This window comes from Eumetopias jubatus, unplaced genomic scaffold (genome assembly GCF_037043125.1).
Source record: "Eumetopias jubatus isolate StellerSeaLion01/CBP00866 unplaced genomic scaffold, mEumJub1_p1.0 scaffold_15, whole genome shotgun sequence".
In the NCBI taxonomy this organism is placed as follows: Eukaryota; Metazoa; Chordata; class Mammalia; order Carnivora; family Otariidae; genus Eumetopias; species Eumetopias jubatus.
Genome location: NW_028274821.1, coordinates 1,301,151 through 1,324,831, shown reverse-complemented (window position 1 = coordinate 1,324,831; position 23,681 = coordinate 1,301,151). Strand labels below are relative to the sequence as shown.

Genomic DNA, 23,681 nt, shown 5'->3' with positions numbered 1-23,681 from the left:
GTCAGAAGGGGTTTGGGGGAGAGCTGCTGTTTCCCTCTGGCCAGAAAAAGCCGTTCCTCACAGTTTATGAAGAGCCAGCCTTTGTACTGAGCACTGCGGGCGGGGCTGGGCCCCGGGGCTTTCCGCCAGGACTGCGGGCCTGCCCCAGAGGACGGAGCTGTCGCCACGCCCTGCCCTGTTTGCCCGTGAGCCGCAGCCCTGACCACAGATACGAGAGGAGCCACGTGGCTGGGCAGAGAGCCGGTGGGAGCTCACGCCCACGCTCGGGGAGCCCCGCCAGCCCCCGGCTGGTGGCTCCTGGGTGGGAGGTGGCCCAACCTCAGCCTCCACAGCACAGTGGCAGGCCTGGCCCCGCGTCCCCCCCATTCATTACCTTCGTGGCGGGCAGCCACTCAGAGACCCGCAGACCTCTGCGTGCCCTGTGTCTTCATCCCTCCTCCGCGGGGCCACGGCCAGGACCCAGGCCACCTTCCCCATGAGAACACCCGAGACAAGGTAGAGACGACCCCTTTCGCAGCCCGCACGCAAGGCCGTCAGCCAGGTCCCGCTGCGTGGCAGGACCGCCCGAGACAAGGACCGACACCAGGCTCGGCCTCCTGGGCCCGGCACAGGTGCGCTCACCTTATAGAGTGCCGAGTCCAGCTTTGGCTTCGTAGCGGGCGAGGCCAGAGGCTCCTTCCCGTCCAGCAAGACTGAAAGCACAGCAGACGTGCGTCTGGCAGAGGTCTTGGGAGGACGGCCCACTCCCCACCCTCACGCCCTCACTCACAAGACAAATCTCTCTTGGGGGTGCTCCTCTTCCTCCTGATGGGAAACTCGTCAATCTTGAGCTCCCCGTCGTCCGACACATACTCGTACTCATCCCGCACCGGCTGGGGCTTGTCCTCCTTGAAGCTCTGCACGGCCCCAAACACGCCTGGGCTGGGCTGCGGCTTGAGGGCCTTGGAGCTAGGGTGGCAGGAGCGGGGCGTTCAGTGCCCCCCTGCACCCCATCCGGGGCCTCAGAGGACCAGCAGCTGGCCACACGCATCCCCGTCCCGTCCCCGTCCCCCAGGCTCTTCCCGGACGCCGTGGCCCCAGCGAGGACGGCACAGGGCCCACGGGGTGGGTGCCCGGCCCCTCCTCAGGCTGTTTGAGGGCGTGCCCCTCACCGCCCCCCACCTTGGGGTCCAGCACCAGCTCGGTTTCAGACGGAGCCAGCACCAAGGGACCGGGTTCCCTGCGGAGCTATTTCGGAAAAATAAATTCCGCTATCCTTCAGCTGGGCCTCCCCTCAGGGCGAGGCAGGGTTCTGGCCGTGCCCAGCAATGGGGACAGCAGGCGGGGGCAGGGCCGTCATCAGCTTGCACCGGGACGGCTCCCACTCCCGGCAGCGGGCAGCCCTGTGGGATGTGGGCGAAGCAGGGGCACACACATCTGTGACACGGTTGGAGACCTGTCCGCGGCCACCTCCTCCGTCTCCAAAGCCCCCGGGGCCCAGCACCTGAGCTTTGGACCATCACCGGCATGTCCAGGGCCATGAGGTCAGGCACCGGGCCCTCGGACCAGACCCACCCCACCTGCTCACCGAGCAGCCTCGGCCCAACGCCAAGAGTTCTCAAGAATAAGGCCCCATCATCCCAGGCTCTGCAGGGCCCCAGACGTTGCCCGGCCCCATTTCCCCACCACCTGCAACAAGGGAACTGAAGCCCACGGCAGAATGCTAGCCCCCTTCCCACTGGGATGCGCTGCTTCCTACCGAGGGGCACCCACCCCGACTTCAGATTGAGCAAGCAACTGCAATGACAGACCACACTAGTTGGGGCGTGTCAGCAGGCCAAGTGTGGCCAGCCTGCCAAGCTGGTCGGCGGACACACACCTGTCCCACGGTCTGGAACCCAGACATGCCCACTTCCACACAAACACCCTCCCAGGCTGGGTGCTCCACCTCTCAGCACAGTGTCACCTCCTCCAGGAAGCCCTCCTGATTTCTCAGGCCCCAGAAGCCCCACAAATCTTTCTTCCAGAGTCCCCATTTCAGCCATAATTTTAGGTACATTTGAGAATACCGGGTTCACACTGGCCTCTGGGCCCCAAGGCCAGGGCCCTGACCCACCCTACCTCTTTTCTCCCAGCCCAGGACAGCAACTGGGCTACAGCCACCGAGTCACGCTCTTGCCCTCTGCCCCCTCTCCAGCTGTCAGAGCCACCAGCCTGGGAGGTAGGGAAGGGCTCTGCCAGCCCAGGAGGGGGCCTCACCTGGGGAGCCCTCCACAAAGGCGTGTGTGTGCTGTGTGCATGCTGTGTGCGAGCATGTGTGATGGGGGAGGGCACGTGTGCATGAGCCTGCACATACCCCAGCAGTCTCTTGTTGAAGGAAAACGAGAACTTGGGGTCCTTGCTCCCTGAGAGAGGACACTTCTCCAACTTCTGCTCTTCCTCCATCTTCAGCAGAGAGTCAGGTTTGCTGTTCTGAAAAGCAAACCCAGTACCCTCCTTGAGCCCCACACAGGCAACCAGTGGGCCGAGTGGATGCGACAGGCCAGCCTCCTCCCTCTGACCACATCATCCAGGAGCCCCCCTTCTCTGTAGCCTGGGGCCTGCAAGACACTGTCCAGCTCCAGGGAGTGTGAGTTCAAGCAGGGCCGTCCATTGACTCGGACAGTGGCACACCCAGCCCCTTCAACCCGTGCCTATGGAAGGCAGCCCCACGGAGGCCACACTTACACCTATACCTTCACTGCCCACCCTGGGGACAGGTGGACACACACCTCCTCCCACACCACCAGGCCCACGCACATCCCCGCACACCTCACCTTGTACTTCCACTTGGCTTCTGACTTGCTCTTAGTTTGCTCTCGGATTTCTAGCCTCTCCACGTCATTCTGCGAGCTGATCGCCTCCTTGTTGGGCACACTCAGGACACTCTTTGTGGCCTAAGAAACAGCAGTCATGACCCAGCAGTGGATGTTGGAGGGTGTCGAGGATCCGTGAGGCTATAGGGCAAACCAAGAGCCACACAGCACACAGCCCCTGCCTCCCCGCTGGCTCACATGCAAGAGCCCACCCACCCACCCACCCATCCATCCATCCACCCACCACCCACCCACCCATCCATCCATCCATCCACCCACCACCCACCCGCCCATCCATCCACCCACCACCCACCCACCCATCCATCCATCCATCCACCCACCACCCACCCGCCCATCCATCCACCCACCACCCACCCATCCATCCATCCATCCATCCACCCACCACCCACCCATCCATCCATCCATCCACCCATCCATCCATCCACCCACATGCCCATCCATCCATCCATCCATCCACCCACCACCCACCCATCCATCCATCCATCCACCCATCCATCCATCCACCCACATGCCCATCCATCCATCCATCCATCCACCCACCACCCACCCACCCATCCATCCATCCATCCACCCACATGCCCATCCATCCATCCATCCATCCACCCACCACCCACCCATCCAACCATCCATCATCCATCCATCCACCCACCACCCATCCATCCATCCATCCACCCATCCACCCACATGCCCATCCATCCATCCGTCCACCCACCCACCCATCCATCCATCCATCCACCCATCACCCACCCACCCATCCATCCATCCATCCACCCATCCATCCACCCACCACCCACCCACCCATCCATCCATCCATCCACCCACCACCCACCCACCCACCCATCCATCCATCCATCCACCCACCCACCCATCCATCCATCCATCCATCCACCCACCCACCCATCCATCCATCCATCCATCCACCCATCACCCACCCACCCATCCATCCATCCATCCACCCACATGCCCATCCATCCATCCATCCATCCACCCACCACCCACCCATCCAACCATCCATCCATCCATCCATCCATCCACCCACCACCCACCCACCCATCCATCCATCCATCCACCCACCACCCACCCATCCAACCATCCATCCATCCATCCATCCACCCACCACCCACCCATCCAACCATCCATCCATCCATCCATCCACCCACATGCCCATCCATCCATCCATCCATCCACCCACCACCCACCCATCCAACCATCCATCCATCCATCCATCCACCCACCACCCATCCATCCATCCATCCACCCATCCACCCACATGCCCATCCATCCATCCATCCATTCACCCATCCATTCATCCACCCATCCACCCATCCATCCATCCATCCATCCATCCACCCACCCACCCACCCATCCATCCATCCATCCACCCACCACCCACCCACCCATCCATCCATCCATCCACCCATCACCCACCCACCCATCCATCCATCCATCCACCCACATGCCCATCCATCCATCCATCCATCCACCCATCACCCACCCATCCAACCATCCATCCATCCATCCATCCACCCACCACCCACCCATCCATCCATCCATCCATCCACCCATCCATCCACCCACCACCCACCCACCCATCCATCCATCCACCCACCACCCCCACCCACCCACCCATCCATCCATCCATCCATCCATCCATCCACCCACCCACCCATCCATCCATCCATCCATCCATCCATCCACCCACATGCCCATCCATCCATCCATCCATCCACCCATCCATCCATCCACCCACCACCCACCCACCCATCCATCCACCCATCCACCCATCACCCACCCCCCCATCCATCCATCCACCCATCCATCCATCCACCCACCACCCACCCACCCATCCATCCATCCATCCACCCATCACCCACCCACCCATCCATCCATCCATCCACCCATCCATCCATCCACCCACCACCCACCCACCCATCCATCCATCCATCCATCCACCCATCCATCCATCCATCCACCCATCACCCACCCACCCATCCATCCATCCATCCACCCATCACCCACCCACCCATCCATCCATCCATCCATCCACCCATCCACCCATCCATCCATCCACCCACCACCCACCCACCCATCCATCCATCCATCCACCCACCCATCCATCCATCCATCCACCCATCACCCACCCACCCATCCATCCATCCATCCACCCATCACCCACCCACCCATCCATCCATCCATCCATCCATCCACCCATCCACCCATCCATCCATCCACCCACCACCCACCCACCCATCCATCCATCCATCCATCCATCCACCCATCCACCCATCCATCCATCCACCCACCACCCACCCACCCATCCATCCATCCATCCACCCATCACCCACCCACCCATCCATCCATCCAACCTACCATCCACCATTCATGCACCCTCCCCACTTCCTCCCTCTCTCCCCCCTTCCTGCCATCCATCCATCTGTTCATCTGTTCATTCAACCCACCCTCTTTGCCTTAAGGAAGGGAAAACCGAGGTGTCCCACTGCAGCCCTGTAATGCTGTCACTGACCACCCCCCACCCTGAGAAGTGGGTAATAACCTCCCACTCAATGGGGCTTGGTCTCAGACTCATGGTCCCTGAAACCCACACCTAAGGGCCTCTGGTCACACTGACAGGTCCCCAGGGACAGGTCTGCCTCTCTCACTGTCTGTAGGGGCTCAGGCCCCTCAAGTAACTGCCCACATCATAAGTCTCCCTTTTGCCTCCATACTGCCCTCCACTGGGCACCTGACCCACCTTCAGATTTCAGCCAATGCCTGGGCCCAGGAGGAGCCAATCACCTCATCCCCCCAAGTGACCCTGTGTGGTGACCCCCATCCCAGCACAGACACCACTGCCTTCCCCGTGAGGCTCCCTCCCCACTGCACCAAGCTCACCGGGGCAGAGCCCACCTACCCTGAGCCTCATAAGGACACAGCAGCCCCAGCTCCACCCCACAGGCCAGCCCCTGAGGTGTCTGCAGACCCTCTGCCCACAGACAGGAGGGTGAGGTTACCCACCTTGCCTTTCTTGGGAGGCTCGATCTTGGTCAGCGCCTCCTTGGTGTGGGCCTCCAGAAGGTCCAGGTTGGGGATGGTGGGCGAGGCTGCCCCCCTGCACTTCTTCCCTTTCTTCTTGCCCCCATCCTTGAGCTTCAGTGGTTTGGGGGGCTTTGGGGGTTTGGGGGGCTTGGGGGGCTTGGGAACTTTGGATGGCTTGGGCATCTTCACGGTTTTGGGAGTCTTTTTTTTGGATACTTTCTCCAGGAAGGACCGAGGAGGGCTGGCCTCAATAGGGGATGGGGGCTCCTCTTTCTCCCGGTCCCCAAAACAGACTTCATCTGAGGAGATGGCCGGGGTCACTTCAGGTCGGGCGGCCTTGGAGGCATTCTAGGGAAAGGAGAAGGAGAGGTGGCCAACTGCCTCCTGCCAGGAGGGCCTCAGCCCAGGCTGTGGGAGACACTCCAGCAGAAAGGACCTCTGCCTACACCGTCATACAACACATCCGTCTACACCACCCATGGGACATACTGACATCTATCCTACAGCATTGTGTGACATGCTCACATCTGTCTACACCGTCGTGTGACACACATCTGTTTACACCATCATGTAACACATCCGTCTACACCACCCATGGGACATGCTGACATCCATCCTAGAGCATCGTGTGACACACTCACATCTGCCTACAGCATTGTGTGACACAGTCACATCTGTCTACACCGTCATGTGACACACATCTGTCTACACCAACATAAAATACGTGTGATACGCTCAAATCTGTCTACACCACTGTGTGACATACTCACATCCTACAGCATCGTGTGACACGCTCACATCTGTCTACACTGTGTGACACATTCACATCCTATACCATCATGTAACATGCTCACATCTGTCTACACCATCGTGTGACACACTCACATTTGTCTATACCAACATACAACACATCCATCTACACCACCCATGGGACATGCTGACATCCACAGCATCATGTGACATGCTCACATCTGCCTATACCATTCTGTGACACACATTTGTCCTACAGCAACCATGCAACATGCTCACATCCATCTACACCACTGTGTGACACATTCATCTACAGTACCCATGTGACAAGGTGCCATTCGTCTACACCATCAGCCATTTGACCCCTCTATCTCCTTGGTGGGGACTGCCATCCTACCCCATGGCACGGAGAGGCTGGGGCAGTCCAAGTTCACACTAGCAGGGTCTCCGACGGCTGGAATTTTCCGCCCTCCAGACCCCTCCCCACCCACTTGGGGAGCTCCGGCCAGGAGGCCACAGGCAGCCACAGGTGCCGCGGAGTCCCCATCATGCCAATGACCCTGCCTCAGAGGGCTGGGGGGAGGAGCCATCTCAGACACGGCTGACCCTGGTCAACAGCCGTGGGGAGGGCCAGGGCCAGGCAGGCAGAGGGTTCCCCGGCCAGGGCTGGTGGCCCCCCGGGTCAGTCCTACCTCGCTGAGGCGGATCTCTTTGGCGAGGTCTTTGATGAGCTGGGAAGGTTTGAAGTGCTCTGGGAGCTCGTCCTCATGCTCTGCCAAAGCCTGAAGGGCAGCACACGCAGGGCTGGCAGTCAGCTGCCCAAGCCGGGCGCCGACATCCACCCGTCCAGGCCACACTGCCCCACCCCCTTCCCACCCAGAGGGTCCCCGAGGCAGAGGCCTGACTGCCGAGGATCCTGCTTCACCCACACTGTCCCTCCAAGTCATCTCCTGCCTACCAGCCCAGCACCCCGGCAGCCCGGACAGGCACGGGGCAAGGGCTGACACAGGCAAGGACTGGCTCCCCGAGCAAGTCAGCCCCCAGCCAGACTCATAAGACGGCTCTGCCACCACCCATCTCCACAGGGTCCCAGAGAAGACGAGGTGTCCGAGGCCACCACCAGCTGGGCAGCGGATGCAGGCCATCCCTCCTTCCTAGGCACCAGGCTGCTATCCCTGGACACGTGGCTGAGGTGAGGTGGGAGGGGTACCAGACACGGTTCCAGGCCGTTGAGGCCGGAGATGTGGCTGTAGGACAGCCCTGGGAGGGTACCAGACAGTGCTGCTGGGGAGGCATGGGGGGCACTGGGCATACTGTCGGGGGTACCTTGGGGGGTAAAATGCCATATGCTGCTACAGGGGGCACAATGGGGGGACACACTGGAAAGGGAGGCCCACATCAGAGAGTGAAGCCCACTTCGGAGCTGATGCCTAGGCTGTGGCCAGGGAGGCCAAGAGGCTCTTCCCATCTCCCATCCTGAGTCCAACCCTGCCCCTGCCCCTCAGGTGCACTCAGCGCCATCTCCACCACCCACCCTCCCCCTACAGACTCTCCAGGCCCCCCGGCCCCCAGCCCTCAGGCCAGAAACTGCTTCCAGCACCCCCACCCTGCTACAGGTGGGCAAGGGGCACCCAGCAAAGGAAGGACCAGCACTGGGGAGGCCTCCCCACCAGCCACGCTCCCCTCTGCTCAGGGACAACCTGGCCCACTTCCCTACCTGCTTCTTCGTCCATGATCTAAAAGCACCATTGAGAATTTTAGCTCCTTGGACTAAATGGGGAGGCAGCTGCTTCCCAGACTTGTGAGAACCTGGCGGGAGGTAGAGGGGCTGGGTCAGGAGAGTGTGTGCCGCCTGCAGGCGACCTCACATGGTGGGCAGGGGCGGGGTCAGGGCTGGACCTCCACCCACTGCCACCTGCCCAACTGCCAACGGTCCATCTTGGAACCTCGGGGGACCTGTCCAAGATGCCCTGCAAGGGGCAGGACCGGCCCTCCCACCATCCACCCACAGGGCCTGTCCCCTCCGCCTGTCCCCCGGCCCACCTTAGTGAGGGGCCGCAGGTGTACCCACACCTCATGCGGCCTCTGCCCAGCAGTGGTAGCTGGGACTCCCACTGTGGCCACGGGGACAAGCACCGCCTCTTGAGACGCCCTTGGGGGCTGGGCAAGCCCTGCAGAGAAGGGACCAAGTGCCCCCCTTCTGGCCGGGGAGCTCACTGCAGAGGCAGAGCCGCCGGACCTCTGAGCCACCAGGGGACTGGCTGCTACTCTGGGCCGCTGACGGAGGAGCAGACCCGGCTGGTCAGCGGTCATCCCATCAGGCCATCCCCAGGGTCTGGCTCTGCCCACACTGCCCCATCCCACCTCCCTGCCACGAGCCCCCAGGGCAGCCCCCATGGGCTCACTCCTAGGCACACCCTCTGCCAGGGAGAAACTCGGGGATCTGAATTTGGGGATGGACAAATTTCACTGAAACCTGACCAGGCAAGATCGAGATCTCTCTCTTTAGCTTTCCCATCTCAAGCAAGAGTCAATGTACAAAGGGCTCCGGATGAGGTGGCTTCAGCCTGCGGGGGGAATGCAGCCTGGCCGATGGGAGCTGGGCACTGACCACGAAAGCCAGGGGTGGAGGGCAGGGATATGCCACAGGGGTCCCTCAGCTGCAAGCCCAGAGCCAGGCAGACCCCCAGGCCTCTCGACATCCGGAATGAGCCCCATCAGCAGTCACATGAGGCTCTGCATGCCAGGCCCCGGGAACACACATCCCAGCGTTCTTTCCAAAACATCAACAGCCCCACGGGATGCCATCCAGCCTCACGCTGCCCCGCAGAGCTCAGCCCGCCCCAGGGTCTGGCCGCCCGGCTGCATGAAAGCATAGCTATTACCCACACCCACATCCCCGAGCCCCACATGCAAACCAGACACCTGGAGCCACCATCAGAGACGCCAACCTGCACACCCGTACCTTTGAACGCCTCCAGCAGATGCTTCCCCATGTACCAGCAGGCTGTTTCAAAGTTGGGAAACTGAGTCAGGCTGCCCAGTTTCAACCTCCTTTCCACTTCATATGCTCTGGAAACCATAGCAAACAATTGTCCAGGGCACTCAGCACCGAGCAAGTGACACTAAGGGTGAGCCCATGTCACAGCCAGGACAAGGCCACACCAAGGCTGTGCCACTCTGCCCCCTGACCCTGCATGGTTGGGTGGAACAGGGGACCACATCGGAATGACTGCCCTGCGGCCAGTGCCCAGGAAGAGGCCTTTCAACTCACCCCACACCCTCCAAGGGCCACAGAGGCTGTCCAGGAACCAGGTCACCCAGGGGCCCTGGCAGGACCACAGACAAGGCTAATGGCATGCCCAGAACTCAGGGGGGTGCCACCACACTGGCCTGGCAGCAGGGACCCCGGCTGGGTGGGACCGGGGCAGGTGTGGCCCTACCTCATCTGCATCTCCACGCTCAGGCTGTGGAGGAAATGTCCCGCGAAGGCCAGGCAGTCCACAGGTGTGAGCGTAGCGTAAATCCAGCCTGGCGAGGCAGGGACGTGGCTAGCCCTTCAGCGCGCTCTCAGGCCGGGCTCGCAGCCGCTGCCTGCCCTGACCCCAGCCGCATGAGCTCGGCATCTTCCAGCCTGCCCTGGTGCCCCCTTCCACCCTGGCTGGCTGCCCGCACACACCCTTCCCGCCACGTGATGGGTGGCCGGGCCCTCCCGGTAGGAGAGCCTGTGTCCACGTTGGCATTCCTGCCTGGCACCAATCCAGGAACTGAAGAAACCGGCCCCGCCTGCCCCAGGTCGGGCTGCCCAGCACCCCCAACCCCCACACGGAGGGTGAGGGGCCGAGGCCGAGCTGCCACAACCCAGGAGAGTGCGCGCACCCCTAGATCGTCCTCAGACACAAGCCTCGGCCAGGAGCCCACTCCCCGGATGCTGTGGTCGCGGCAGAGCAGGAGGCCCCCAGGGCAAGGGCAAAGGTGGGGAGCCTGGCAGTTACGATGGGGCACAGGACGGGGTGCTCACCCGAGGGGATGAAGAGCGTCTGGCCCTGCTTGAGGGTGCACTTGTAACATCTATCCACCTGGTCAGCAAAGAACATCTCGCTGTGGTTCGCGGCCGACTGCCAGCGCTCGTAGAGGGAGATATTGGCTGAAGCCGGCTTGATGAGATAGAAGATCTTCTCCCCCTGCCAACGAGAGGCCATAACCCGGCACGCTGGGGGGCACCGAGCCCACCACGACCCGGCACGCTGGGGGAGGGGGGACAGAGCCCACCACACCCCACGGACCCTGAGGATCCTGGCGGGAACACCGTCCCCTCCCTGAAAGGTGGCGCCACGTGGGCCTTGCAATGCGTAGTCTGTGAACTGGGACAAGTGAGCCATGCGGCGGCAAAGCCAGGAGCCACTGTCAGGAAAGCTCCGCTCCTGGGGGCCCTGGGGTCTGGGCCGCCCCGCCCTGTAGGTTCCAGGGCGGGATCATGAGCTGAGCTGCCCATCCCACGTCGGGCTCAGGCAGGTGTGGGGAGACCCTGGTGGTCTCCTTCCAATCCCCTTGTTCATCTGTCTTCACACCTCCCTGCCCCCCTGGCAGGAGCCTTCAGCCCTGCCCCCGCTGCTGGGCAGGCCCCTCTTCCAGGAAGTCCTCCCAGCACTGCGCGCCTCTCTTTGGGCACGCACACTGCTGAGCCCTGGGACCCGCTCCAGCGGGCCACCGTTAGCTGCTCCATGAGCCTCCCCCTCCGCAGAGACACGCGACACGCAGCCCCCCGCTGCCTCCCGAGGGCCGGACACCACGTCCCTCCCCACCGGGCCCGCGGGGCCCGCAGGCGGCCTTGCGCACGGAGACGGCTGCGCCTACCTTGAGCACGTGGTACCAGGCAGAGGCGCCGCCCGAGTCGATGCGGAAGTCGGTGTAGCTGTCCTTCACACAGATGAGGCAGTACTTGGTCACCTTGGGCTTGGCCAGCAGCGCGTCCTCAGGCCAGCAGTTCTCCACCCACGACAGCTTCTTGACGATGTCAGGCGGCTCCACGAAACCGGACATCCTGGGGCAGACGCGCGGGAGGGGCACCAGTGGCGGGTGTCTGCCAGGCCGCCCGGCCAGGAGGGGGCTCCGAGACCGCATCCCTCCTCACGCGCCACGTCTCTCACCTATCCGTCCACCCTGGGCCACGCGGCACCACCCCCGTCCCACAGACAAGCAAACTAAGGTTCATGGGGGAAGAAGATGCCCAGCTGCCGGGCGCGGCCGCGCCAAGATCGAACACCAGTCTCTCCCGGGGAACTGGGGACAGCCCTTTCCCGCAGAACCAGAAGGGACTGTGCGGGCTGGCCCGGGAGGGTGCTGCCGGGCACGGTGAGGCAGGCAGCAAATGGCGCGTCTCACACACAGCCCAGGCGCTCCTGGGCATCGCTTGGAGAAAAGCAGCTGCTTTCCACAGCAGGCCACGGGGGCTGGTGGTCACCGTCAAGCCAGCGGACTCCTTTCCAAGGTAGACATGGAAAGGCAAAGGTGGCCTTTCTGATGAAATGTCACCGTCCTGACTAAAATGCACGGGGCTGCATCACCGTCGCGCAGTGACAGCCCGGTGTCCTCGATGCCGTGGGTGGGGCAGAACCGCACAGCTCTGCACCAAAGGCCATGCCCACAGGACGAGACAGTCACGGACCACACGCCCAGCCCTGCCACCCTGACCTCAGTGACATTTAACTCCCCGGCATGTCCCCAGCTGGTGTCCCTCTCTGTTCCCCAGCGCCCTCCTCAACCAGCCCAGGCCCCTGGTGGCCCCAGACCCTCCACGGCCACAGGAGAGGGGCCCAGCCCTACAGCCCCGGGGCCATCTGCACACCACACACCAGGGCTTCCCAACATGGCCACAAATGCCCTTCTTTCCCTGCTTGACGGCTCCTCGGGTGCAAAGCCAGCCCCTTCTCCTGCCGCCAAGACCAGCTGCTCCGTGCATTCTCCCAGGGTGGACGGGCAGTGTCCCAAGGCCCCCAGACACCTGAGGCCACCGTGGGTGACGTGCAGAGGTAACCATGTATGTCCACATAACAGACAGCAGGCACATCACTCTCCATCTGTCACAGCAGGTGCCTCTGGGGTCAGGGGACGTGTGAGTCAGTGCAGGATCCCCAAGGCCGCAAACCCTGAGACCCCCACAGATGGCCCGTGGGGTCAGGCCCAGCCCTTGCAGCCCCAGCCGACGTCCCCGGGGACAGACCACACTGATTACGTGGAGGCCTCCCTCTGCCTCTCAGATGGTGTAGTCCAGAGCCCTAGCTGCTCAACGGCCCAGCAGGAAGTGTGCGTGACTCCCGTGGTCCTCGGATCGGGCCTGAGGACACCAGAGGCACACGCATTTTCTGCCAGCAAAGGGGGGGCCCCGAGAAGCCCAAGGGGAAACCCCAAGCCAAAGCACCCACTCCCCCCAGCTCAGCCACCCCGCGGCTCTCTGTGAAGACCCCAGGCTGCTCAGCAGACCAAGCTGATGGCGACATTCCTGAGTGTGCACTCTGTAGGAAAGCAACACGCCATCACAACACAGCCTGGGAAAACACCCTTCTCGTGAACTCGCAGGAGGAGGCTTTCTCCCGACACCGTAACCCATCCTATTTCCCTTTGTATCTTTGCTGCCAGGCAGCTCACACAGAACCCAGCATCCAGTTACAACATCCTGTCGGGGCTCCTGGAACAGCTCTGTACTCTGTCTCCATGAGGCTTCCAGAAACTCTTTTTCCTACCCGCCCTTCTGCACACGAGCTATCTGGCTATGTGCTGAGCTTTTCAGAAGTATGCAAGATGGAAAGGCTCCAAAAGTGAAACCATGCTTAAACTAGACCATTGTCAACAACTCAGGCCCTACGGTGCATGAGGGGCCAGCCAGAGAGCAGCAGGGATTTGACAGAGGGGCAGGAAAGGTGGGGCCACGCAGAGCCGTGGTACTCGGAGAGTAGGGGCACAGAGACTGGGGGCAGGGCCAGCCTCCGACGACACAGAAGCCTGGACTCAGGTGGGCCCCAGACAGCCACGGTGCATTATCCACGGTGCATCATGCTGGACCCTCCGCCCTGAGAAGAGCAGCAAGCTGGGCAGGCCTGGCACACGGAGCTCAGGCTGAGAAGGGGCAGGGTGGCGGGGCGGGGGGGCGTGGAGAGCAGGTGCAGAGCACGACCCTGCGGTGCTGAAGGTGTGAATTCAAGAGTGCACCTGTGGATGCAGGCACGTGGGCCAGTGGGTACGGATGTGTGCGTGTGCAGGGACATGGGAGCGTGTGCACCGTGCGTGGGTGTGGCTGTTTGCATGAGTGTGTGAGTGTGAGCTCTTTCTGGGGAGTGGGATGGGGGCCGGCTGGAGGAGGAGTCAGCATTTTGCTGCTTATTTTCTGTTTGAATTCGTCACAGTGCACAAGAAGAGAAACTGCAAGCTGGCACCGCGGGCAGCTCAAAGGCAGCTAGCGGGCGGCGGCCCCGGGGCTGGCGGGCGCTCACCTGGTGTCAGAGAACTCAAGGCTGGTGAGGTTGAGAACCCGTTTGCGGTTGGTGCTGTAGTAGTAATCCACAAACTCCTTCAGCTTCATCTTGCAGTCCTTCTGCTTGGCGACGTCTGTCACGTCCACGCTCCGCTCTGGGCCTGTGGGCAGGGCAGGGGGCAGTGAGTGGGGCAGGAGGTGCCGGGGAGGCTGCCAAGTGGGGCTGAACCCGGAGGCTCGGGCTGTGATGTCCACCTGTGCGCGCCCGCTCCCTCAGCCATGGCGAGGGTCCCGGGGCACGGGAGGCCGCTGACATGTTAGGGCTTCAGCTAGGGTGGCCATGAAGGCGAATAAAAACACAAGATGCAGGCACCCTTGAACTTAAAACAAGCAAACGACAAATATGTTGTTAGTCTGAGCACACCCCAAATAATGTTTGGGACGTGCTTATGTTTTAAAACTTAAAAAAATAAAAAAAACTACATTTCTAAGGCACCAGCTTATTCTGAAAATGGATAAGTTAAAGTAAAAACATTTTCCTTGCATTTTCTGTAGTTGATGAGGAAAAGATCTGGGTGAGAATCGCTGGTGACAGGAGGTTCCAGATAACCAAGGACCTGGCGAGGGCGAGCGTGCCCCATCTGACTCATAAGTAGCAGTGGGAGAAAGACACATAGAACTCACGGCCTCGTCCTTCCCGACAGTCCGCCGGGGCCGCGCAGACCCCAGCTGTGGACACAGAGACGCTCAGGCGGGTGGCCAGGCTCCACGGGCCCTCAGACGGGAGCGCCACCGCCTGCACCCCTGAAGGGGTCCCGCTGTCCACCTGACTGAAAATCTGAGCATCTGCCCGGGCGGTACGGGAACCACTGGGGACACAGGAGCGAGTTACGGGACACACTGGGGGCCACATACCCCATGTGGGACGTTCTAGGACCAACAACCCCGATCCCCCAACAACCTCAGGAAAGGGGAGAGGCCGAGGGGCACAAACCCCAAATGCGGTGTGTGATTCACATGGCCCGCCTGGAAGGCACGTGCCGGGCCCCCTAGGGTAACTGAGGCAGGGCTCTGGGGTGAATAATCAGCGCCATCAGTGCTGCCGAGTGCAGGCCCAGCCTTGATGGTGTTCTCATATTGTCTGTCAGAGCCATCAGCAGGAAGACACTGGCTCCCAGGTGGGGAGTGCCTGACGCCTGGCAGGCAGGCCCTAGAGTCCAGCTATCACTCCAGGGGTGCGGCCTGGCCCAGATGCTGGTCGCTTCGCTCTCCCTGCCACGGGGGGCCCTGGGCACTCTCAGGGTCTTCCCTCCTCCTGCACTGGCCACCCAGCCATCCCCATGAACGCCCCGAGCCCCAGCCACCATGAGGGCCCCAGAACGGGGCCCATCACTGCCGGGGGGAGACGGCCTCACAGATGATGCCCAAGCACACACGGGCACTGCCCTCCACCCGGAGCGGCCCCAACAAGGGCGTCCACAGTGCTAAGAGCGGCCAGGGGACACGAGGCAGGCTGGGCAGGACAGCATCAGCTGGAACTGGAGGGGTCCAGAGAGGAAGGGTCCCGGGGCGGACAAGGGAGGCCGGGCCCCAGGCTGGCCCAGGAGGGGCTGAGGGCGACACAGCACAAACCTCAGAGGAAGGGGCCCCTCACAGCTGGCAGAATGAAAGGGTCCCCAAGAGAGCCCCCATTTTGTAGCCAGAATAACTGAGGTGGGGCGGCCAGGGTCAGATGCCATTTAGTGGGACATGGGGTCTAATTACCGAAGGGAGCATGTGGTACAGGGACCAGCCGGGCCTTCGGCGAGCAGGCCACTCACCCACATAGTTCTCGACGTCGCTGACATAGAAGGTGGGGGCTGGGACCGCCAGGCCCAACCCGTCTTTCTTGGGGACGAGGATGGGCTCAGCGAAGCCGTGCTCCTCCATGTAGCCCAGCGTGAGCTGGCTGCCTGGCACGCGGACCACCACGTCTTCCGCGCTGTGGGAAAAGTGGGGGTCAGGGGTCAGGCCGGCCAGCGCCCCCGCCCTGCAGCTCTGGGATAGGCCTGGCTATGGCCGCAGGGCCGGGTCACGCAGCCCCAGCTCCTGCCATACGCCTCCCACATCCTGGGAGGAGGACTTGCCCGCGCACCGCCCCCCCCGACACGCCCGGGGCTCCCAGGGCAGCCACAGGGCACAGACAGGGACCTCAAGGTCCAGGATGGGGACACCCCGAGACCAGCCCTCCCACCGTGGCACAGAAAGGCAGAAGTGTGAGCAAGATCCCTCCCCTCCTCCCCTGCTCTGCCTGCCCACCCTGCACTCCACGGGACTCCTCCCTAGTGCTCGACATCACACTCTGCATTGGGCTGGGGTCGGGCCTGAGGACACGGCCGATGGAGACAAACCCCTCTTCGGGGGGAACCCACCCCCGAGACAAGCCGAGCACAGGCCCCGGGGGCAGCTGTGTGCTGGGCCCTGCCGGGGGGGCCGGGGACCTTGGGGGCCCAGCTGGAACAGCACCGGTGGTGACACTGGAGACAGACTGTCATCAGAGGGGCAGGCAAGGCTGTAAGCCCACAGCTGAGAGCAGAGCTGGGGCTGGGGGGTGGTGGCAGGAGTCCGCGTCAGACCAGCCCGTCCAGGCCTGCAGGGGCAGCAGGGAGAGGCACAGGCCCTGGAGTGGGGAGAATGTGGCCGGGGTGAGTGGGGATGAGGCGCCAGGCGGCTGGGGGCCCATCTGCCTGCTGGAGGGCTTCTGCCTCAAGCCAGGAGCACAGGGAGCCACGGGACAGCGTGCACAGGGCGACCAGAGCGGAGGTCAGTCCGGCTGCTGTGCGGACAGACAGGGGCCTGCAGCAGGAGCGGGGGCGGGGCACCACGACTGTGGGGGAGGAGGCTCGGCACGTACTGCCCCGGCCAGGGGGCGGCAGTGGGTGCGAGAGTGAAGAACGAGGGTGGCCGCATGACCCAGGGGCCGGGGCCATGGTCTGAGGCCTGGAGGAGAGCAGGCGTGTGCAGGGGGCAGCCCAGAGCTGAGCTGCACGGACGTGGGCTGAGGCAAGTGTCGGACTTGCCAACAGAGGCACCGGTGGGACAGACGGGTCTGGAGCTCAGAGGACTAGACGCTGGAGAAGGAAGCTGAGCACGGGGCAGTCCGGGAGGCCGGGGGAGCGGACGTGAACTCTGAGGGCAAAGAGACAGCAGGGACCAAACTCCCAGGGAGAGCGGTCAGCAGGAGAGGAGGCCGGGCAGACGGAGGTGTCGCAGCTCCAAGGAAAAGGGGCCGCAGGGCCACGGTCCGCCAAGAGGCCAGGGAAAGCGAGGATCGAGGCGACCCCCTGGGGCTGGAGCGCCGGTGACAGAGCACCGGGTGCGGGCCAGGCACGAGTGGCACGTGAGCCAGGAGCAGGAATGCGGTGAGCAGCAGCTCGCGCAGCCGCAGGACCATGGGGCCGGGGCAGAGTCAGCTGTGGGGGACGCCGGACAAACCCGAATCCCCTTGCCTCACACAGCCCCACGCATCAGGTAAGGACCCAGCAAAGGCAAGCACAGAACGGTCCCGCGGGGGTTGGCTGCCGTGGGAAACCACGCGCTCTGAAGGCCCCGCCTCACGGGCAGACCCACCTGCCAGAGCGCAGGTCCCAGCCCTGAGGACAACGGACAGCGGGGAAAGGGAGTGTCAGACAAACACACTGGCCACATTCATGGGGTAACGGGGAGGAAGGGGCCGAGAGCAGGGAGGGAGGAAAACAGAGCGGGCAGCGTGGAGGAGGCATGAACAGAAATTCTAGACACGAAAAACACTTCTGGAAAAATTTTAAAAACGCAACGATGCATTCAGTGGTAGCTACCTGAAAATAACGGTGAATTTGATGAAATATTTGAAAAATAATATAGAGAATGGGGAAGAAGTGCCATTAAAAAAGAAAATAGAACATTTTTCAGAACTGAGGTAAGATATGATTCCTCAAATTAAAAGAACTTACTGAGTCCTGAGTAGAATTAATAAAAACCAAATGCACATCTGGGAGCATTGTAGCATACCTGTGGTACATCAAGGACAAGGGGACAATCTTAACGTTTTCAGAGAAAAAAACAGATTTTTTATCAAGCCAAACCAACCAAAACACCAGCCACTAGACTGACAATAGACATCTCATGAGCAACAAGAGATGCCAAATGACAATAGAATACTATCTTCAAAGAATTCAAGGAAAATAACTTTTACTCTTGAAGTTTAGATCCATTTTAGAGAAATTAGAATCATTCAAGAGTAAGGATGAAACAAAAACATTTTCAAAAACAGAGATTATTTCTATAGGCCTTTACCGAACCACTAAAGGATGATAATTCAACAAGAGGGAAATCGAATCTAGAAGAAAGAAATGGGACTCGAGAAATAATGAAAAATTGTGCTGTGGATTTCACACAATCCCGATCAAAATACCCGCAGACTTCTCTGCAGAGATTGACGAGCTGAACTGGGAGTGCTGAATGGAAGCGCAAGGCACCCAGATGACCAAAACAACCTTTTTAGAAGAAGAACAAAGTTGAGGACACTTACCAATTTCAAAATTCACTCCAAAGCTACAGTAATCAAGACTGTGTGGTGCTGGCATGAGAAGAGAGAAGAGACATACGGATCAGTGGAGCAGAAGCAAGTGTCCAGAAATAAACCCAAACATCTATGGTCAACAGCTTCGCATCAAGAGCGCCAAGACAACTCAATGGAGAAAAAATAGTCATTTCAACAAACGACACATGGGAGAACTGGATGTCCACATGCAAAAGAATGAAGCGGGAGCCCTATCTCACATCACATACACAAATTAACTCAAAATGAGTTGAAGACCTAAACATAAAAGCTAGAACCATAAAAACGTTCAGAAGAAAACACAGGCATAAATCTTCATGACCTTGAATTTGGCAATGGTTTCTCAGAAGCCAAAACCATAAACAACAACAACAAAATAAATTAGACCCCATCAAAATTACAAACATTTGTGTTTCAAGGGACACCATCAAGAAAGTGGAAAGGCAACCCACAGAATGGGAGAAAGTATCTGATAAGTGACAAGTATCCAGAATATGTAAAGAACTATTACAACTCAACAATAAAAAGATAACCAATTAATTAGACAGGGTTATAGTAACTTCGAGTTGACTTCTGGTTTCAACTTCAACACGTAAAGAGCTTGGAAATGGTCACTCCTGTCCTCAAAACAAGAAAAAAGGCTGAACAAACTGAAAATCAACAAATTTTCTTAGACTCACAGAGAATTAGGGTTATAGGGCAGTCACCCCCGAAATCTGGGGCGACAGGCAAATACAGAAAATCATAACCAAGATAACCTTACCTGACGCAGAAGCTGCTGGAGGCGGTCAGTGGGAGGAATACTTAAATGGTAATTTTTTACAAAGGGCACAGGTTGAGTGCGAACTAGCTTCAGAGTTAAGAACTCATGGGGGCTCCGTCTCAGAGGAGACCCACACTTTCATGGGTTTTACCTCATGATGTCCTGGTGAGGATGTGCTCCTACTTCAGGTAGGGTTGGGGGGAAGCAACTATGTTTCTCCTCCATACCAAAAGTCTACCTTCCAAGAGAACTGACTTAACCAGGCCCTCATCTGACAGGGGGAAGGGCCAGTGGCCACCTCCAGCCCCCCTGGCTTCCTGTCTCAGGAAAGTAGAGAAAAAGCAAAGGCCAAGAAATGCTTCCAAAGGTAACAGCCCAGAGCCTCAGGCCCACTGAAGCACTGAGGTTTACTATTCAATTGTAGAACACCTCCCCTCCCCAAACCATGTAACAGATAACAGATGAGCATAATTGAGAGAGCTGCAAGACAGATTCCATCTAAGAAGGAGTTGTTAGGGAAGCCCAAAGAAACAGGAGAGGAGGGAGAAACAAGGTAACCACAAGAAGGTGATGCGTCTGGCACCTACAGCCACAGTGGACACAGCCTAGTCCCTAGTCAGGTCAACATGAAACCTCACTCTAAATGCATAAGCACCTCAGTTCATTTGACTTGATACATCATGTCCAGCTTTCAACAAAAAAGTCACAAGACATGCTAAAAGACAAGAAATCCATATTGTAAAGAAACAAAGCAAATCACCCCGTACCTGTCAGAATAGCTAAAATCAAAAAGACAAGACATAACAGGTGTTGGTGAGGATGTGGAGAAACGGGAACCCTCATGCACCGCTGGTGGGAATGCAAACTGGTGCAGCCACCGTGAACAGTATGGAGGTTCCTTAGAAAATAAGAAATAGAGATACCATATGATCCAGTAATCCCACTATTGGGTATTCACCAAAAGACAATGAAAACACTAATTCAAAAAGATACACCCCTATGTTTATAACACCATTACTCACAATACCCCAGAGATGGAAGCAGCCCAAGTGTCCATCCATACATGAATGGATAGAGAAGATGTGGTGTATATACACAATGGAATACTACTCAGCCATAAAAAAGAATTAAATCTTGGGCACCCGAGTGGCTCAGTCGTTCAGCGTCTGCCTTTGGCTCAGGTCATGATCCCAGGGTCCTGGGATCGAGCCCCACATTGGGCTCCCTGCTCCGCGGGAAGCCTGCTTCTCCCTCTCCCACGCCCCCTGCTTGTGTTCCCGCTCTTGCTGTCTCTCTGTCAAATAAATAAAATCTTAAAAAAAAGAAATGAAATCTTGCCATTTGTAATGACATACATGGAGCTAGAGAGCATTATGCTCAGTGAAATCAGTCAGAGAAAGACAAATACCATATGATTTCACTCATGTGCAATTTTTAAAAAAACAAATGAACATAGGGAGGAAAAAGCAGCGAGGCAAATCAAGAAACAGACTCTTCGGTGCAGAGAACGCACTGATGGTCACAAGAGGGGGGGTGAGTGGGGGGACATGGGGGAAAATAGGGGATAGGGCTCAAGAGTATACTTATCCTGATGAGCACCGAAGTGATGTACAGAACTGTCGAATCATGGGGCGCCTGGACGCCTCAGTCCGCTAAGCATCCGACTCTTGGTTTTGGCTCAGGTCATGATCTCTGGGTCAAGAGATCAAGCCCCGAGTCCAGCTCCAGGCTCAGCACAGAGTCTGCTTGAGATTCTCTCTCTCCCTCTGCCTCCCCCTCTGCCCCTCCCCCTGCTCATGTGCTCACTTGCTCTCTCAAATGAAATCTTCTAAAAAAATTGTTGAACCACTATCTTGTACACCTGAAACTAACATAATATTACACTGCATGTTAATTATACTACAATTAAAAAATAAATAAAAAGTTTAAAAAATACCAGAACACAGCTCAGACATAGGACAGAATTTGGAATTATTGGACGGAGAAGTTTGTAACACCGGGTCGCCTGGGTGGCTCAGTCGGTTGGGCATCTGCCTTTCGGCTCAGGTCATGATCCCAGGGTCCTGGGATCGAGCCCCGCATCGGGCTCCCTGCTCAGTGGGGAGCCTGCTTCTCCCTCTTCTGCCTCTCCCCACCACTCACGCATGTATGTGCTCTCTCTGTCTCTCAAATAAACAAAATCTTTAAAAAATAAAATAAAATAAAACTTTAAAAAAAATTATGATTAAGGGGCGCCTGGGTGGCTCCATCTTTAAGCGTCTGCCTTCAGCTCAGGTCATGGTCCCGGGGTCCTGGGATCGAGCCCCACGTCGGGCTCTCTGCTCGGCGGGAAGCCTGCTTCCCCCTCTCCCACTCCCCCTGCTTGTGTTCCCTCTCTCGCTGTGTCTCTCTCTCTCTGTCAAATAAATAAATAAAATCTTAAAAAAATTATGATTAATATGTTAGGACTGCTAGTGGGAATAGTGGACAACATGCAAGAACGGAAGGGAAATGTAAGTAGAGAAGTGGACGCTCTAAGAAACAAAAGTAAATGATAAAAATAATTGAAAATTGTAACAGACATAAAGAATGCCTTTGATGGACATGGCTAAGAAAAGAATCAGTGAGCTAGAAGTTAAGTCAATAAAAGCCGCCCAACCTGAAACGCAAAGAGAGAAAAAGAATGAGAAAAACAGGGAATAGAATAGCCCAGAAGTGGAGAACAACAGCAGCAAGAGTAACATATGCAAGTTGGGAATCCCAGAAAGAAAAGAGAGAGAGGAGCAGAAGAAATGTTTGAAGCAATAATGGCTGAGAATTGTCTAAAAATAATGGCAGACGTGGAACCACAGATCCAGAATACTCAAACACCACCAAGCAGGGTAAGACCCCAAACTATTCGTAGGCATGTCATAATCAAACTGCAAAAAATGAAAGATAGTATCTTGAAAAAGGCCACATGAGCAAGATCTACTTCTGCCATAAGAGTGTGAAGAGCCCCACTGATCCACACCCCGGCGAAACTGGTAAAAATTATTTTTGAAAAACATTCAAAACCTCTGGAAATGATTCTAAGAGCAAACAGCAAATGAAGGAACATCTAGTAGAGAAAATCTACAAAAATTTGGCAGGAAAGGCAAGAGTGTGTGACCACTCCTCCCTTCTCCCTGGCTTGGGGAGGAGACTCCCCTCCGGAAGGCTGCCGCCAAGGACACAGGAGTGCTGACGGGGAGGCTCCCCAGCTTCCAGGCAGAGGGATTTCCTCCTGGAGGAACAGGATGGCAGCCTTTCTCAACCGGCCCCAGCTGTCTATGGCCGATTCTAAGTGTTGGGTGAGGGCAGCCAAGACATGGGGGCTCCCTTCTTCCAGCTGGCCCACAGGTACTGAACCCGTGCCCTGAATGTGGCACCCTGAGAATAGTGGGGCCCTGGTCACCCCCTGCCCAGCCTCTTCTACTCAACAGTCTACTAGAAATCCTAGCCTGAGCAATTACGCAAGAAAAAAAAAAGTAACACAGATTGGAAGGGAAGAAAGAACATGACCTATTTGCAGATGACATGATCCTATATATAGAAAGATGTAAGGAATTACTAAAAAGTTATTAGAACGAATAAACTAGCTCATCAAGTTTGCAGGATACAAGACAATATACAAAAATATACTGTATTTCAGTACAGTAGCAATGAAATAAAACAGTTTCATTTAAAAGACATCAAGAAGAATAAATTTAGGAATAAATTTAACAAAAGAAGTACAAAACTTATACTTTGAAAACTATAAAACACTGTTGATGGAAATTTAAAAGATCTCAATAAATGGGTTAGAAGACTGAGCATTTTTCAGATGGCAATACTCTGACTCTACTGCTCTACAGATTCACTATAATCCTTATCAGCTGACTTCTCTGCAGACTTGACAAGCCGAATCTAAAATTCGTATGGAACTGCAACAGACCCAGAATGCCAAAATGATCTTTAAAAAGAAAAACAAATTTGGAGGACTCAACACTTCTTCATTTCAAAACATACTGCAAAGCACAGTAATCCAGACAGTGTGAGACTGTCCTGAGGGTAAACAGAGATTAGTGGAGCAGAACTGAGTGTCCAGGAATAAATGCATACACTTATAGCTAAGGGCCAAGGCAATTTAATAGAAAAAGAACTGTCTTTTTACAAATGGTGCAGGGACAAATGGAGAGCCACATGCAAAAAAAAAAAAAAAAAAAAAAAAATAGATCCTTACCTCAC

The 23,681-nt window shown here is 57.7% G+C and overlaps 2 protein-coding genes across 5 annotated transcripts in view; both read right to left on the bottom strand.

The window, feature by feature from the left end:
* Window positions 1-23,681, bottom strand: part of PTPDC1 (protein tyrosine phosphatase domain containing 1) — a gene marked incomplete in the record, with an annotated part of 669,594 nt that overhangs the window by 288,730 nt on the left and 357,183 nt on the right.
* LOC148162354 (lysine-specific demethylase PHF2-like) overlaps window positions 1-23,681 on the bottom strand; it is a 70,844-nt gene that overhangs the window by 5,938 nt on the left and 41,225 nt on the right. For all 4 annotated transcript variants that reach the window (XM_088018739.1, XM_088018741.1, XM_088018740.1 and 1 more), the window contains 13 exons: window positions 15,933-16,093; window positions 14,132-14,273; window positions 11,499-11,685; window positions 10,663-10,825; window positions 10,085-10,172; window positions 9,607-9,713; window positions 8,359-8,450; window positions 7,334-7,423; window positions 5,871-6,239; window positions 2,796-2,915; window positions 2,336-2,451; window positions 770-948; window positions 622-692 (listed from right to left, as the gene is read on the bottom strand). In XM_088018739.1, coding sequence (XP_087874865.1) covers window positions 622-692; window positions 770-948; window positions 2,336-2,451; window positions 2,796-2,915; window positions 5,871-6,239; window positions 7,334-7,423; window positions 8,359-8,450; window positions 9,607-9,713; window positions 10,085-10,172; window positions 10,663-10,825; window positions 11,499-11,685; window positions 14,132-14,273; window positions 15,933-16,093 — 1,885 coding nt within the window. The remainder of the gene's footprint in view (window positions 1-621; window positions 693-769; window positions 949-2,335; window positions 2,452-2,795; window positions 2,916-5,870; window positions 6,240-7,333; window positions 7,424-8,358; window positions 8,451-9,606; window positions 9,714-10,084; window positions 10,173-10,662; window positions 10,826-11,498; window positions 11,686-14,131; window positions 14,274-15,932; window positions 16,094-23,681) is intronic.